Raw genomic sequence first — 18,154 nt, 5'->3', positions numbered from 1 at the left:
ATTTAATGGTATTGTTTTAATAAATACAGATTCTTTATTATATTGTCAACATGTCTTTAATTCTTGAGATTGCATTGATTTGTACTAATGGGACAGTTTTCACCCTGAGGTGGCACAGAAAGAAGTGTCTTAATTCTTTCTGAGAGTTAAATGAGAAGATTGATGCCTTCCGGGAACTTTATTTTTCTTTTTTTTTTTACAATTTGACTCACAAATACTAAATCAAATCTATAGGTGAATTATATCACTAGTACGGGCGATGTCTTGTAAAAACTATTCCCCGAACGTATAGATTTTATATTATTTTGAATATGTTTTTGTTTTTTTATTTGTCACGCAACTTGCATATTCCAGTAACAGCACTTCCATAGTTGTTGTTGTTGTCTTTTCCTAATTCTAACTAAGTAGTTTCCTGTGAAGACGGATGTCTGTAACCACCGGAAACTAACATGTATGGCTGACATTTTTTTGCACCGGAGGCTGCCGCTTTTTGTGGAGGCAATTGACTTCCAACACTGGAATTGAAAAATATTGTATAAGAAAATATTATAGCCCGATATCAAAAATTACAAATTTGCCTCAGAGGGCTTTACAATCTGTACACATACGACATCCCTGTCCCAAGACCTCACATCGGATCAGGAAAAACTCCCCAAAAATAACCTTTCACAGGGAAAAAGGGAAGAAACCTTCAGGAGAGCAACAGATGAGGATCCCTCTCCCCGGATGGACAGATGCAATAGATGTCATGTGTACAGAATGAACAGCATTACAAAGTTACATAAACACATTACATGAATATGACAATGTATGAATGGAACTCCAATCCATGAAACAGAAGGAGGTAGAGAGGAGGGGGCGGGGCGCATCAGCAGGGCCAACGCGAGACCGGCTCACCAGGCATCAGACACCTCCAGGTCCAATGGACCCTATGAGACGTGATATCACAAAGACTCCGGGGAGGAAGCAGAGTTAATAAGGTGCAATGGAGAGATGCAAATTCATCCATAAGGAGAGAGAGAAGAGGAGATAGGTGCTCAGTGTATCCTAAAGCATCCCCCAGCAGCCTATAAGCCTATAGCAGCATATCAAGGGGCTGGACCAGGGCAAACCTGATTCAGCCCTAACTATAAGCTCTATTAAAGAGGAAAGTCTTAAGTCTATTCTTGAATGAGGTGACTGTGTCTGCCTCCCGGACTGAAAGTGGAAGCTGGTTCCATAAAAGAGGAGCTTGATAACTGAAGGCTCTTGCTCCCATCCTACTTTTTAGGACTCTGGGAACCACAAGTAGCCCCGCATTTAGTGAGCGCAGCTCTCTAGTGTGGCAATATGGTACTACAAGCTCATTAAGATATGATGGTGCATCAACAATCAAGGCTTTGTAGGTGAGGAGAAGAATTTTAAATGTGATTCTTGATTTTATAGGGAGCCAGTGCAGAGCAGCTAATACAGGAGTAATGTGATCTCTTTTCTTAGTTTTTGTGAGTACACGAGCTGCAGCATTCTGAATCAACTGGAGGGACTTAATAGACTTATTAGAGCAGCCTGATAATAAGGAGTTGCAGTAATCTAGTCTGGAAGTAACAAACGCGTGAACCAGCTTTTCTGCATCTTTTTGGGACAAGATGTGCCTGATTTTTGAAATGTTACATAGTTGAAAAAATGCAGTCCTTGAGATTTTCTTAACGTGGGAGTTAAAGGACAAGTTTCGGTCAAAGATAACACAGAGATTCTTTAGTTATTTCTGCCAACATTTCACTTGTATTTGGGCCACCTTCAAATCTATTTTCACGTGATAAATGGATTGCATTTATAAAGCACGTTTCTACTGGACAAAAATACTTTACAATTTGCCTCTCATTCATAACAGTGGCGGAGCGGCCATGCAAGGCTCTTGCCTGACAATCGGGAACAACTTGTGGTTCAGTGTCTTACTCAAGGACATCCTGTTAGGGGGCCAGGTTTTGGACACAGAGGCAGAGATAGGAGTGAAGTCACTGAGGTTTATTGGAAATGTCCAATAATGTAAGCAGGCAGGTAGACAGGCAGGCAGGCAGTCAGGCAGGCAGGCAGAACTCTGGAGCTGGAGTCAGGGCAATAATCCAGCTGCTGGTCCTGAGCATGAAGACAGGCACGGTTAGGACATGGGATCAACAGGACGTTTTCGGAATCTCAATAGTTACGTTTTAGCGGCAGCTTGCACTAACTTGACCTGAGTCTATAGTCCGGCGCAGACTGAGAGCAGGAGTGGAGCTTTTGAAGGCAGCTGATTCAAGCCCCAACTCCAGCACACCAGGTTCACATCAGCAATTAGCCACCTACACACCAAGAGAGATAGAGAGAGGGAGAAAGAGAGAGCCTAGTAGGCAGGTGAGGAGGAGGGCATGACACATCCACATGTAGACAAGAGGGATCGGGGATCAAACCGACGAGCTTCTATATCTCCTGAGAATTTTCAAAAAGGTTAATCAAAGAAAAAATAAAAAAATGGTGCAGCGCCCAGCAAAAAACCCATTAATTATCTTTAAAAATCTGTTTCATGGCCATCCAAAACACATCAATGGAGACATTAACGCTTGTCTCAAGGAACAAATATTGTTACTATTCTCTCATCGTCAATCATGATTTTGATTTGTGTCATTTTTCTTCCCCTCAAAGGGGATTTTAGAAAGAGCTGAAATTCTTTCTTTGTGAGAGTGAACTGATTTGCGTGTGTGTGATCATGATATGATTGTTCGGATGTACCAATTCAACATGACATTTATTTATAATTACACTATATTTGCATGTTGGTATGCACATGCAAATGAAAAATGGTATGGTAATTATCTCAGGATTAGAGTTGAATTATGTGGGTTTTCCAGATCCCTGCAGTCTCTGTCAGGTATATGCAGAAAGGATTGCAGGTAAATCACCCAAATGAGTTTCATTAGAATCTTTTTTGAAAAGACTACTGAATCACAACCTTATCCTGAAGATAAGGTCCTCTATAATAAAGTGAGTTAAAATGTCTTATTAGTGCCCTAATTAAATTAACTGCTATAGGGTGACATTTAGTTTCAGCTACAAACATGATATCTGACCGTAAAGGTCAACTCAACATGGCATCCATCTCTGACTGTCTGCACTATAAAAGAAGTGAACAAATAATAATTTGATGCTTAAATTGTTCTGGATTATTTATAAATGATCCTACAAAAGAAACACAAGAGGAATACTCACGATTTAACCCCTCTGACCTTCTGCATATGAATACATTTACTCTAGATTAGGCTGCTAAATGCGCCAAATTACTCCTTTAAATAAGAATAATAAAGGGCAAAGGAATTACTGAAGGGTTTATTCATACAGACACTATGGAAAGTTGCATTTGAGTTGATATTTAAAACATTAATTTAATATTGTGCATTTGCACTTTTTTGTACTTTAATTAATGGCAAAGGTCATGAGAAATAAATGATTTTAAGTGGAATGGAAAGTTCTTTGTGTCAGTTGGTCACTAACTTTATATTGATTTTTAAGGGGTTGCTGCATTGATTGCAAATGATTAATATAAATTGAAGATGATATAAAGGTATAATATGCAAACAAATCTTAAAATACAACATATGGATTCATACAAATGTAATCGCTCTCAATCATCGCTCATGACCCTCTAGAAGTGTGTGGCGGTGGTAGTATTTTCTCTTTCTCCTCATGTTGCAGGGAGGTGTTACCCTCAGGTGGGGTGTGCAGCACACTCTCAATCCCTGCTGCTCCATGCGCACCGAGGCACTAGGTATATGTGGCACTCTTTCAATCTGATACAAGGTGGGATGTTGAATTGCTGTGTGTGGTTTTTTTTCTTCTTCTACTTCTGTGTGTGTGTGCTTCCCCTTTCAGTCTCTTCTCCACAGCCGGTTGAAGCGGGCCTCTGGATGCATTCATTAGAAATATGGCAGGTTAGAGAGGTGGATGTATTTATTTGTGCTTTTAGAATATACAGCTACAATGAAACTATCAGAAAAGAATGCTTTATTTTTCTTATTCACAGCTTTGTTCTCACTAAAGCCAATGCCAGTCTTCATAGCTCACTCAACTGCCACTTCTCTCTCTCTCTCTCTCTCTCTCTCTCTCTCTCTGTTATGTGCCGCTTGGAACACAGGACCCAAACGCCGTCAACGATGGAAAAGCAACTTTTATTGCTAAACAGGATTCCAAAAAACCAGGATACAAAACATGCACACAAGATCTTCCACGATCTAGACAAGACGAACCGACAAAGGGGAATGACATGAACAGGACTTAAATACAGAGGGCTGGTGCAGGTGATTGGACACAGGAGGAAACAATCAGGAACAGGGCAGACAATCACAGGGACAGGAAGTGAAGAGAAACAGAGGACACGAGAGACAAGGACTTCAAAATAAGACAGGAAACACGAAACAACACAGATCCTGACATAACCCCCCCCTCAAGGGGCGGATTCCAGACGACCCAACACAGTCCCCCAGGGTGGGTGGAGGGGAGCCGGAGGCGGGACCAAAAGCCTGGCAGAAGAAGTCCGGGGGACGGGCCGGAGGACGACCACCAGGAGGACTGACCTGCTCCGGAGGACGGGCAGGAGGACGGCCACCAGGAGGACTGACCTGCTCCGGGGGACGGACAGAAGGGCGACCACCAGGCGGACGGAAGGGCTCTGGGGGACGGACAGGAGGATGGCCACCAGGCACATAGACCTGCTCCGGGGGACGGGCAGAAGGACGGTCACCAGACGGACAGACGGACTCCGGAAAACCGGGCTCAGGGGAACCGGGCTCTGGAGCCGTAGGTCGTGTCAAAGGAAGCGGCCAGGGTGGCGACCGAACACAGGGAGCCTGAGTCGGCCGGGGCGGCGACGTGACCCGGGGAACTGGGGTCTGCCGGGGCGGCGACGTGACCCGGGGAATCGGGGTCTGCCGGGGCGGCGACAGGACAAGGGGAGCCGGGGACGGCCGGGGCGGCGACGGGACACAAGGAGCCGGGGTCGGCCGGGGCGCCGACGGGACACGAGGAGCTGGGATCGGCCGAGGCGCCGACGGGACACGAGGAGCTGGGGTCGGCCGAGGCGCCGACGGGACACGAGGAGCTGGGGTCGGCCGGGGCGCCGACGGGACACGCGGAGCTGGGGTCGGCCGGGGCGCCGACGGGACACGAGGAGCTGGGATCGGCCGGGGCGCCGACGGGACACGAGGAGCTGGGGTCGGCCGGGGCGCCGACGGAACACAGGGAGCTGGGATCGGCCGGGGCGCCGACGGGACACGAGGAGCTAGGATCGGCCGGGGCGCCGACAGGACACGAGGAGCGGGGGTCGGCCGGGGCGCCGACAGGACACGGGGAGCTGGAGTCGGCCGGGGCGCCGACAGGACACGAGGAGCTGGGATCGGCCGAGGCGCCGACGGGACACGGGGAGCTGGAGTCGGGCGGGGCGACGACGGGACAGCATCGGCAGGAACCGGCGGGGACTGCGGCCGAAGCAGGACCCTGTCTAACGCCTGGAGGGACTCCATCATGTCCCGGAAAGCGTCCTGGGACAAGGCAAAGGAAGCAAGGGCCGGCCGGAAGTCCAATAGGTCCCAGGAAGTTGGGGTTGGCCGGAACACGGAGGCGGCAACAGGAACAGGCGAGGGCTGCAGCACGGAGGCGACTGCGGGAACCGGAGTAGTCTGCGGCACAGAGGCGGCAGCCGGAACCCTCCACCGACGCGGTCCGGAGGTTTGCGCCCCCCACTCCGGGGCTGGGCCTGGGTGACCTCTGCCCCTGGGGCTACGAGGCCCCCCATAAGCCAAACGGGTCCCGTTGAAGGGGTCTGGTGCCGAGACCCTATGGGGGTTGTAGTTCCCCTTCTGGAGGCTACGAGGGCCCCCATAGGCCAAGCGGGTCCCTTCGAAGGGGTTGTAGGCTGGGTCCATCTTGGTCGGTTCGTTCTGTTATGTGCCGCTTGGAACACAGGACCCAAACGCCGTCAACGATGGAAAAGCAACTTTTATTGCTAAACAGGATTCCAAAACAGGATTCCAAAAAACCAGGATACAAAACATGCACACAAGATCTTCCACGATCTAGACAAGACGAACCGACAAAGGGGAATGACATGAACAGGACTTAAATACAGAGGGCTGGTGCAGGTGATTGGACACAGGAGGAAACAATCAGGAACAGGGCAGACAATCACAGGGACAGGAAGTGAAGAGAAACAGAGGACACGAGAGACAAGGACTTCAAAATAAGACAGGAAACACGAAACAACACAGATCCTGACACTCTCTCTCTGATTGCAAACATCAATACATATAATATAGCAGTAGAAACAGCAATGTGACCACATAGCAAGGCGATGCAGAGATGTTTTTATAATGTACAACAAATGCCCTTTTTATATAATTCAATACCAAATCCTCAGATGTAATCACCTAATCCTCCCAATTTAAAATCTGTGCATCACTGTGTGCAGACAAGAGTGTAATGAACAAATAAACAAATACAAGCCACAGCAACTGTCTCATGTATTGTAGATGCACTTTACTTGCACATTATTATTAGTTGTAGTATTTTTATTTATTAAAAAAAAAAGAATTGGACAGACTTGGCACATTTAAAATACTATTTGTATTCTTAGCACAAGGGAAATGTTCATGTATTGTGAAGAACACCACAACATCCATATGAAGAATATCAAACATGATCTTTTGTCGCCTTTTTTTAAATGCACATCCAACTTGGACTCAGACAACATTCCTGGCGGAGCAATAGCAATCAAACAATCAAAAATAAAAATAAAAATGTTTAACTGTCCATGCGAGGCCCTTTAAATTATGATCCTGCGTGCGGCAGATCTCGCCGATCATTGTACATGACAGCCCCCGGAGGATAGAACACAACAGCGGGCTCCTCGGGCGCGCTCACGGGCACCAGGACCGGCCCTTGCTCGTCCATCGCGGGCTTTGTGGTGGCTGTGATCGGCCTTATTTTCGGCGACGTCATCCGCCAGAAGAGCTTTCTCAGCGCTTTCCTGAACTCACGCCTCATCAGGCAGTACAGAATGGGGTTCAGGCAGCTGTTGGAGTGCGCCAGGCACACGGACACGGGGAAGACGTACACCTGCGTGGTGTAGTACTCATAACTGAAGTGAACCACGTTGAGTTTAATGAGGATGCCCCAGGCTGTCAGCGCCTGGTTGGGCAGCCAGCAGAGGAAAAAGGATAAGACCACTATGGTTACGGACTTGGTGACCTTCGCGCGTCGCTTGGCGCTCGACGTGTTGATGTTTTTGGAGGTGATGGAGCGCAGAAGGAGCAGGTAGCAGGCTGAGATGATGCCCAGAGGCAACACGAAACCCAGCAGCACTTTCTGAGAATGATAGAGGCCCAGCCAAAACTGCGCGCTTCCGTTGGTTTCCGGGAACTTGACGAGGCACAAGTCCTCACTGGAAACGCTCACGGTCGTGGAGAAAACCGCGTGCGGCAGCGCGGCGGAGACAGCGGCGATCCAGATGAAAACGGTGATGCAGCGCGCGGGGCAGCAGTGCGGCCGCCGCCGCCTGCCCTTGAGCGCGGAGGCGAGCGACCAGTACCGTGTCACGCTCATAGCAGTGAGGAAAAACACGCTGGCATACATGTTCATGGCCGTCACATAGGAGACGATCTTGCACATCGCTTTGCCGAACAGCCACGTGAAGTCCAACACGTTTTCCACCGCCCAGAACGGCAGAGTCAGCACGAACTGGAGGTCCGTCAGAGCCAAACAAGTTACGAAGAGGTTGATGGAGGATTTTTTCCACACATGTTTGGACTTCATCAGGTACAGAACCAGCAGATTTCCAACCAAACCCAGCGCGCACACCAGCGAGTAAATGACAGAGATTATAATCCTCACAACGGCGGCGCCATCTCCAACAAAATCGGGTTTGTTGAAGTCTGACAGGTGGAAGAAGTCCGAGTCGCAGCTGTTGGTCGCGTTGGAGGTGCAGCTGAGGTTGATGTGTGCAGCATGGACTACACCTGCTGAGCCTTCGTAGTTCGTGTCTCCTGACATTTCAACACTAATCCCCGAGGATGTGTCCTAAAGTCATGCCTAGATCCGGATCCTCGTGGATGTGAGGTTATTAATAAAAATAAGTTGGGAAAAATAGGTGCAGGTTTTCTGTGAATCGAAATTTTAAAAAACTGCCAGGTGACAAAGGTTTTCATCAGTGCTGCTCACATATTTTTCTCTGCGCGTGCCAGCTCTCCACCCTCGAGAAACCGACTGAAGCAGGAGCGGGACTGTGAGGGCAGTGCGCACGCACATTATTACTGCGAGCGCACTTGCACACCACTCCACACTGAAGATATTGTTGTAGTTAAAAGCCAGAAGTGAAGAAATTCATGGAAGATGGCAGAATGGATGTTTCTGAAGTTGATGATCCAAGCTGGGTTATGTACCTTGCGTTCCTCGTGGAGATAACACAGGAGCTTAACATCCTTCACCCGAAGCTCCAGAACCCTGGTCAGCTAATCACAGCAGTTTATGCAAATGTGAAAAAGCCTTCTCCACGAAAATGAAATTGTGGAAAACTTAGCTTTCTGCCTCAAATCTCAGCCATTTCACAGCATTCAGTGGTGTTGAATGTGCCTCTGCTATTGAGAACCTACTACAAGAGTTAGATCAGCGTTTTGCTCTTATAGCTGATGTGTCACAAGTAAGTTGTAAATTATTGACTTGCAGTGCAAGTGATCTAAAAGCACAATTCAGAGAGGCACAAGGAACACCAGACATGCCAATTTATGTGAGAATGACCTCTATCCTTCCCTGAGCTGACAATAGTGTTCAGTCAGGGTAATGTGCCTTTTTGGAAGCACATATCTTTATGAGAAACCTTTCTCGACTATAAATGTTAATAATTGCGAGTACAGGTCGAGGCTTAGTAATGCCAATCTTGAAGCTGCACTCAGGGTTACTGTGATGAGGGCAAATGCAGCTCGGCTGTGTGAGCAGAAGCGCTGCAAAGTGGCAAGAAATAGAATAAAGTACAAATGTATTTGTTGGTTCAGTGCAACATTTCAATAAATTATTTAAAATAATTTATGGAAAATATATTTGCACTGTGCCCCAACAAAGGCGGTTCTCAGCTGCGCCCTTTCTTCCCCACACATCCGCAACCTCACAGCCATGTTTGACAGCACCATCTCCTTTGAACATCACGTCAAACAAATCACCAAAACTGCCTTCTTCCACTTAAAAAAACATAGCCCGTCTCCGCCCATCACTCATCTGCGTGCTGAAACTTTGATCCAAGCCTTCATCACCTCCAGAATCGACCACTGCAACAGTATTCTTCATCCAAAATCCCAAAATAAACTCCAGTACATCCAGAGCTCTGCTGCTCCCAAGCATCCCCCAATACAAGGTCCTTCTCCTCACTCCCAAAGCCCTCCATCACCAGGCCCCCTCCTCCCTCACCAACCTGCTCCACCACCACACTCCATCCCATCAACCTCTATTCCACTCAAGGCCGAGCATCTGTTTGAGAAATCTGAAAAGCGCGATATTTACTATTATTATTATTATTATTATTGGACATCCTCACACTTTTCACATTGTGTCAAATACAGTTTGTGAAGCAGATATATGTACTGCCACCCATCAAGATCCAGTCTGTATGTTGAACCACTTGTTCCTAGGCAATGGTGAGTCACTGTAGTGCCAGCCTGTTCTCAGTCCTGAGAACCCTGCAGAGAACTAAGTAGTAGAGCATAAGAGAGTAAAGATAGACGACATGACAGCTCCACACACCCCCAAAACAAATTATTTACAGTTTAAATATGAGGGAAATCTGTGCATTGTAATGTAATCTGAGCATAAGTTCCCTTTCTTTCTCACAAAAATGTAATAGATTCAATTTGAGTGCAAAACATATTGCTTATTACTACCCCCGTGACAACATCACATTATATTTTCCCCTCATATTGTCTTACAGACACATTGTATCATTTGACATGTTGCCATATTTCACCAGTTGCAAATCAACCCCATAGACAAAAGGATCAAAGTGATCCATTAGAAAAGACACATCTTCATCATGCTCTATAGTTTCATCAAGTCAGTCACCCATATTAAGGTGTTTGGCCCCCTGATCTATTTTCTACTTATTAAGCGTGAAGGCCGAAAGTCCCCCCTCAGAAACCAATATGTCAGATCCTCTCTGAAGCTCAGCGGCACAAAAGGATAAACAAGTCTGTGATGGTAGCAAATAAATCGTTTCTGTTCCATCCATAACTACGCGCATCACACTAATGGGTCCCTGACTGTCCTTCTTGTGGAGGATATCAGCCAAGTGAAGTGGGTATACTTAGAGAGGGACGATTATACTTGAAGGGCCCACACAGTGTTTACCCACAGCCTCCTAAAATCTCTCAAATGGTTTCTTTGCTTAAAAGAAAATATTGATAATGACCATTCCCATGCTACTCCTGGCACTAATAAGATCAGATCTTAGTACTGGCCATGCAATTCTAGCTTTTATTTAAAAAAAAGTGTGTGTCAGAATAATGTTTGTGACTGAGAAGAAGTATCCAAATATTTTACACCAAAAAAACACATAGCGAAATATACTCTTGCAAGTAAAAATCCTGCATTGAAAATGTTACCTCAATAAATACGCTGACATTTACTTAAAGTATCAAAAGTAAAAATACTCATTATGCAAGCAGTTAAATTATAATTACTTCAACATTACCATAGAATATGTTTTTTATGTCATATTTGGTGGAACTAATTAAATGTAATTAAGTAACTTAGACTTACTGTGTCATAGATGATATCCTCATATCCTTATATAATCAGCAAGGTATTGAGAAACTATATCCGTTAGATCAATGTAGTGGAGTGAAAAGTATAAGTATGTTCCTCTGAAATGTAGAAGTATTAAGAAACATTATAAATAACTCAAGTAAAGTAGCTTCAACTTGTTTCATGTTACTTTCCTCTGTGTGCTCAGCATTTTAGAAGTCAGGTGTTCTGCTGACCTCCAGTGTTGCTCATGCAAACTACAAAAACTGCCCACATATTCACATATTGACGAGTTTATGAAAGAGTTTGTTTTACTACATAGCAGCTCCAAATCAAACATCTACTCCAGTCCGGCTGGTATCTGTTCTTCTTATCAGCCGGCGAACACACCCCTCATATAGAAACATTCCTCAGCTGTCACTCTTTTGAAGACCGCCGGCAAACTGGCCACCTGAAATTAGGTCAAAGATCCTGACACCTTTATAGTAAACAGAGGAGAGAATAGATGTCCTTCAGCACAAGGCTGCTGTTTCCAAGTGGTGAGAAAAAGGAGGTGTTTTTCAGCATATTCTGTGCATTTTAATCCATTCTCCTCCATATTTTGTGTCACTGTGACAATCTTTGGGAATGAGCTGAGTCTTTCTGGGGATTTTGAGGCAAAGCAAGTCCCGATAGCAGAAGCCAGTTCTTAGTCTCAGAAAAATCCATTAAGGTTGACGCACTAAACAAAGCCATGCAGCCAAGTGCTTTTTTACATAGGATTCATTTGTAGCAGTGACCAAAACATTATTAATGAGGTTTTTTTAAAGGCACTAGGGGAATAGGAACAGGAAGAAAAACATGAAGATAGAAGTTTGACCTATTTGGAAATGAATTCATTCTCTTTCTTGCTGACAGCGATGGGGGAAAGAAAAACAAAGTAATTTCACTGGCCTGTCTGTATGGTAAATATAAAGATATAGCCAGCACATCAACATGAGTGGTATCCTCTGACATTCAGCAAGAAAGAGAATAATAAACTATTATGACTATCTTCCATACTTCTCTGCTTTTCCACTTCACTTCCCATTTTGATGCATTGATTCTCATCATCAAATCTTGACATAAGACACATTTGAAAGAGTGTTAGAACCAAGGACAAAATCAGATAGCAGATAATTTCCTTGTGCCAACAGGGAATCAGCCCAATATGTCACTGCATCGTGTTCACACCCTCACCCTGAATTTTGTTGGCTCCTGCGACACGAGCTGGTAGTCCATCACCATAGCAACACAACAATTGTAAACCACCGTCTGATCACGGGAAAGGGAGCATAATCGCTACTTGATCTCAGCACGTCTTGGCCATTTATTTAAATTGTGATTTTTGCTAAATGTGTATTTGATTACAAAATTTAAAATTTAAACTGGAAACAAGGCTGCCAGCAGGTCATGGGGATGTTTATGTGCAGGAGTCAGGAGTGGTCTCGTGCTCTTGGGCCCATCGGTCTGTGACGAGAAGAAAAGAGTCTGCAGACCGAGTAACGTTTCTTAGAAGACACACAAGTGTATCGGTGAGTTCGAAACACAACGTAATGTGGCTGTTTCATGTTGATCTTTTCCCGGAAAAAAACCCCTTTAAATGGACAGGCGCATAGACAGTCAACATATTTATTGATGGCATATAAACAGCGGGAGACGACTTCACTGACTCTGCCCTCATCCTTCTACATTTAGATGCAGTTGATACAGATACGCGTTAAAAACAACCCCGTGAAAGGCCGACAGTTTGGAAAGTGTCTCGTACAGTGGAGCACTTTCAACCACGGTGGAGCCTCCGCACACAGGCTCGGCTGTTCTGCCTCGGTAGCTCGGAGACTGCTCGGCTCCAAATGTACAGTTAAAAAAAAAAAGAAGCCTCCAGCACAAGTTCTCCTTGTCCTCGTCCAACCCGGGAGTCCAGAACCGCAACCAAAAGAAGGCTCTGCTTGCATTGCTAATGTTGAGGAGTAACAATATTCGGGGAGTGGGCTCACATGGAGGCATTGTGGATAGAGGAATAAATATGTTTGTGAGCTTACCAGTTTACTAGTGATAAAGTAAGTATAAACAACATGACACATAGATACAGCATGCTGAAACAGTATGCGGGACTTGTAATATTGCACATTTATATACATTAAATGATCTATTTACTCGGCAGTTGAGCAGAGTGTGCTCACACAGTCCCTCATTTTTCAGTCTCTCCCACACAGACTACTAACCAGAACAACTGTTATTACCGGCTGCCAGCTGGTGTCACAGCTTTTTCCGACATAGCAACAACTGATTAAGCGCTTTGTGCAGCTACAAGCACCTGTTGCTGCACAGCATCGGAAAAAAAAAAATGAACACTCGTCTCCAACTTGTGTTTATCGTCTTCTTTGTTCTGAAGCTTCCAGACAAGGCTGCCCTTTAAGGGGGAGGAGGGTCTAACACCGCCTTTGGGCCTCAGGCCTGCCCTGCACAGAGGGACCCCGGATGGCACACGGCCCGTGCTGTGAGACAAAAGGCAGCAGCTGTCACATGAAGGACAAAGTCCCTCATGTACAAACAATTCCCAGACTTGGTGTCGCGTACACTTCTCATACGGCGGCGTCGGTGTGTGTCGGCTCTGTGGAGCCTGTCGTTAAGGTCGTGAGTGCACGGTTGTCCATCAATGGGGAGCTTCTCTATCCCGTTCCTTGGTTCTTCCCTCCGTCTTCCCCTCCGCCTCCACAATCTGCATCTACGACTGACAGAGACCTCATTTGTATGCAGAAGCAATGGCAAAACCAATATAAGGCTTATGTTTTAGATGAACAGGTCAACGCCACTTGAAAATATGCTTATTCGCTTTCGCACCGAGAGTTAGATGAGAAGCTTGATACCAGTGTCTGTGCAATGCATATAAACAGCAGCTGGTTAGCTTAGCTTAGCATAACGACTGAAAACAGGGGGAAACAGCGAGCATGGCTCTGTTCAAAGATAAGAACATCCACATGCCAGCCTCTTTAATGCACTCATTAAAACATATCTGGTTTGTTTAATAGATAAAAAATGTTTTCCAAGCCTGAAATCTTGACGGAACGGGGTAATTACAAATACATTGTGCATTTTGAAAAATAAATGATGTTGTAAAGAAAACCAATTTTACAATCAGTTTATATGAATTACTTTTTGTATTCTGGGTCCATTTGACTGTGACACCTAGTCTGTTCAACAAGAAAGCATTTTGAATTCTACACCGGGTTGATTCGACCCTCTGACGGCCTCTTACGTGGCGACGCTGGCTCGAGGTTATTTTAGTATTGAGACCCATTTGCCCAAAAAAATTGTTTGCTCAGAAACAAAAAAAACAACAACTATTTTTATGTTTTTTGGGAGGTGCTGGTAGATGGATTTTTATTAACTTTGGAACAAACTGTTTACCTCCGTTTTGAGTCTTTATGCTAAGCTAAGCTAATTGTCCCTGGCTCTGGCTACATCTTTGACAGTGCGCTATCAATATTTCTCATATAACTCTCGTCAAAACAGCGAATAAGCACATTTCCCTATTCCTATAAAACTATTCCTTTCAGTCCATTTTAAGTAAATCACATTTTTGTTTCTGTCACAAAAGGCTTACTGTGAACAAAAGCACATGAATACAATGAGGAGAATGAGGAGAACGAGCCCTGCGATGATGCAGACGATTATGATTTGTCGTTTCTCTCCTATCCGCCAGTCGAGATCCAGATATTCACATCTGGAGCCAATGTAACCCCGCTGACACCTGACACACATGGAGAATGTGACAGAATGTGACAGACAGAATGAAACAACGCTTCTGCCTCTTTCATCTGTTATGTTACTCCTAGCTTTGAATTTCTCCTTCTCGTCCTTTTTACAGCTCAACTTTTCTCAATCACACCATGACCTCCGGCAGAATCTCTCACCTGCACGACGGGGCCTCCTGTTCTTTGATGTAACGACATTCCCCGTGGATGCAGTAGTTTGTTAGTTCCTCTGGACATTTGGAGAAGTGACCCGTCCACTGCCCTGTATCTATTGGGTCTGTTGGAGAAACTAAATTACAGCATTTCAAATTAGTTTCAGAATGATTTTGTTCAGACAATTCAGTATAAAACATTACATCATCGGGATATAAACTAATTAACAGGGAAGGTATGACTTAGGAAAGGTAGCACTAAGCTCAAATGTCAAACTATTTCTGTGGGTGTCACGTTCTGTCAGCTTGCTTCTTTGACTTACACCCTCACTTCTGGCACGGCTAGATGTCATAAATAGACCGTTTGCAATACGATCCATGAGAGTCCTGATAAATCATCGCCAGGAAAAGCCTATAGTGTCATCAAAGTCTCATTAACCGTGCGTCTCAATTATTACAATTTCTCACTAAGTGAAACACATGCTGAGCTGGGATACAGTTACAAAACAATTCCCATTCTCTATCTCTTCTCTCTAACTTGATCCACAAAACACACCCAACGCGGCTGCTAGTGGGCCATAATGCTGAACTTCTAACCCCAACATTACACATAATGCTTCTTATGCCGCTATCTTTACGATCCCATTATCTTTGAAAATGAGCCGGTAAAAGAATACTGCTGTTCAGGCTCTCTCATCAAGGAGAGCGCCGCGGTTGTGACCTGAACATGAGATGCGGCTTGCTGCCGTGGTGTCATTGTTGAAAAGGAAAATATCTAGTTGCAAAGTTCAAAGGAATAGTTTGGAATTCAATTGTTTATTGAGATGTTGACGGCACTAAATAAGAACGTCCGCCAGCACCTAAAATAACTAACTCAGCACGTTATATCTAATCCGTACGATGCCGTAAAACTAAACAAAAAGACAAGATGTGGTTTTAGAAGAGGGTGGAGTGATGAGGTGCCCTCTTATTGCTTTATTTTGTATTTGTATTTTTCTATTCCATTATTGTGTTCATTGCCTATATGGCATGGTTTCCTTTGCCTCCTGTATTTTCTGAAATGTTTACTTGTATTGACGTTATGTTTTGCTTTGCTTCTATGTAGAGCACTTTGTAAACCCTGTTTTTAAAGGTGCTATATAAATAAAGTTATTATTATTATTATTATTATTATTGTGAAGTTAACCCGCTTCCTATTTAGCATTCAGACATTAGAGTGGTATCAATCTTAAAGAAAGCAAAGAAGCACATGTCTCAAAATGTTGAACTATTATTATTTTTTTAAAGAGCAGCTTTTAAATCACTTGTTCACTTTCTGAACAAAAACAATATTTCAAAATATTATATAGTAAATTATTATTCCTCTGGTCAATTCCTCTGGGGAGGAGAACTTGCTAGCAGACATTTTAACGATTCCTCTCTGGACAGCCGGGCGTGAGTTTCCTTATAAGTGTGTCAGTGCGTCGGTACGTTTACATGTTTACATCCACATCTGTGCTTTGCTCATCTTACAACAAGCCATGAAACTTCAGAGCAACCATTTATGACACCGCCCTGCTCCCCTCCCCCCCCCACCCTCGCCACCTGTCCACATCTACCTGTGCAATTGTCTCCGTTGCCATGGTGATGACCAAGGGACTCAGTTCGATTGGCAGACTCGTCGGTGGCATTCCATTCTGCCACAGAGTATTTGCATAAGGCCAGAGCTGCAGCCAGAAACACAAACAAAAAGCCGATCACACCTTCACACGTAGGCTACACACAATCACAACAAACAAATACATGCACGTGCACAACGGTGCAAACATTTTAACCAATTTGTGACCGACCACCTTGCACATAGAGAATAGGATCTACAGAAGAGATGACGGGGAAAAACACATGATCACAATCAGAGGTATTAAAGAATAGCTACTGCGTCACGGCAGCCTTTTAGGGTTGGAGATTTCTCTCGTTCACACCCACTTTTGTCTCTCACACACACACACACACACACACACACACACACACACAGACACACACACACGTTTACTGCTCTAAACATGTTAACTGCCCTTGTAACTCTAATCTAAGAGCAGAAATAAAGTTGACCACAGACCCGGTAAATCTATACATATATGAGGATATTGTAATTTCATATTTAAATCCACGTTGGGGAAGACTGTTTTGACAATGACTACTAATCACAGGGGATATATTGCTAGTGTATTAATTCAATCATTAACCAACACTGAAGTCTACTGTACCAATATAGCTCATGGGAAGAGCACTGCATTTACAACTGCATTACTTTGAAGACACATGGATGATGAAAAGGTGCAGCAACAATCACACGATGCCATTTTAATATGATGTTCCTATGAGAACAACATTATCCCAAGGGGCACTCATTCAAAATAACAATTATATGTAGGTGGCAGTCTGCCAGTCCTGTATTTACAACCAACAAGTAGAGAAAGTAGATCTTACCTGTTACTATCCCGACATAGAGTCTGTACACCTTGGCCATCTTCTCACTTGATAAAAGCGCTCGTCCGGAACATGAAAGTTCAGTGTCATTGACAAATAGAGATGAAACTGGATCAATCCTTCCTCACATGCCGATGACCTTTGAAAAAGGTGCGGACAAGCTGTGGAAGTTCCCCAGTGGTTTTTCGTATTGTGGTCCTTCATTGGTGGCAGTTAGGCTCATTGTCAACCAGGAAAGCTTGAGGCTACAACCAGAGCACCACACAGCCCAAAGTGTCTGTCTGGCCTCTGTGTGGACTGCACTACAGTGTGTGTGTGTGTGTGTGTGAGTGTGTTTGTGTGTGTGTGTGTGTGTGTGTGTGTGTGTGTGTGTGTGTGTGTGTGTGTGTGTGTGTGTGTGTGTGTGAATAGATTTTAAAAAAGGGGTGGCACTGAAACCCAACTCTGTGCTCTCTGCTCTCCGCCCACGCCTTTAAAGGAGAATAGGACTCCATTCAAGCTCTGCAGGTTTATTTCCTCCCCAAAGAACAACGGCACCTTCATACCTGGCTTTCTTTTTCTTAAGAATGAGTTGGCGGGCAAAAGAAAGCTCATTGACAATGAACAACCGCCAGTTTAACAACAGTTCAGGGTCCATTTATATTTTCCATTGCGTTGTCTTCTGGGGAAACATGACCTGTTTTCGAAGTTTGCTGGTCCAACATCTGGACTTCTTGTTCGACTGATAGAAAGTGATAGAAAAGTTTAATGTGAAAGTTAAAACAGTTACAACTAATACCTGCACTTTGCTTGAGTATTTCCATTTCATTCTACCCTGCATGGCAGAAGGAAGTATTGTACTTTTACTGTTTTAAATTATTTTACTGTTTTACCTCTTTTTTATCTGACAGATGTAGTTACTTCTACACATTTAGATTTTACAAACAAAACATTTGATTATGATAAAAAATACTTTAAATGATCTCCCAA

General features: G+C 44.5%; 2 protein-coding genes across 2 annotated transcripts; both read right to left on the bottom strand.

Annotated features, from left to right (window-relative positions):
- Window positions 1-5,991: 5,991 nt before the first annotated feature.
- On the bottom strand, window positions 5,992-8,253 carry rxfp3 (relaxin family peptide receptor 3). The gene has a single exon (XM_034547204.1). It carries the CDS (start codon window positions 8,050-8,052, stop codon window positions 6,832-6,834), a length of 1,221 nt encoding a protein of 406 aa, XP_034403095.1. The 5' UTR covers window positions 8,053-8,253; the 3' UTR covers window positions 5,992-6,831.
- Window positions 8,254-12,393: 4,140 nt separating this feature from the next.
- Window positions 12,394-17,514, bottom strand: btc (betacellulin, epidermal growth factor family member). Its single transcript, XM_034547011.1, has 5 exons — window positions 17,186-17,514; window positions 16,315-16,422; window positions 14,724-14,853; window positions 14,414-14,560; window positions 12,394-13,540 (listed from the first exon to the last, which is right to left on the bottom strand). The coding sequence occupies exons 1-5, from the start codon at window positions 17,223-17,225 to the stop codon at window positions 13,258-13,260; spliced, it is 708 nt and encodes a 235-aa protein (XP_034402902.1). The 5' UTR covers window positions 17,226-17,514; the 3' UTR covers window positions 12,394-13,257.
- Between the last annotated feature and the right edge of the window lie 640 nt (window positions 17,515-18,154).

This window comes from Cyclopterus lumpus, chromosome 12, assembly GCF_009769545.1.
Source record: "Cyclopterus lumpus isolate fCycLum1 chromosome 12, fCycLum1.pri, whole genome shotgun sequence".
In the NCBI taxonomy this organism is placed as follows: domain Eukaryota; kingdom Metazoa; phylum Chordata; class Actinopteri; order Perciformes; family Cyclopteridae; genus Cyclopterus; species Cyclopterus lumpus.
The sequence above is the reverse complement of the archived record's forward strand: the minus strand, read 5'-3'. Positions and strand labels throughout refer to the sequence as shown.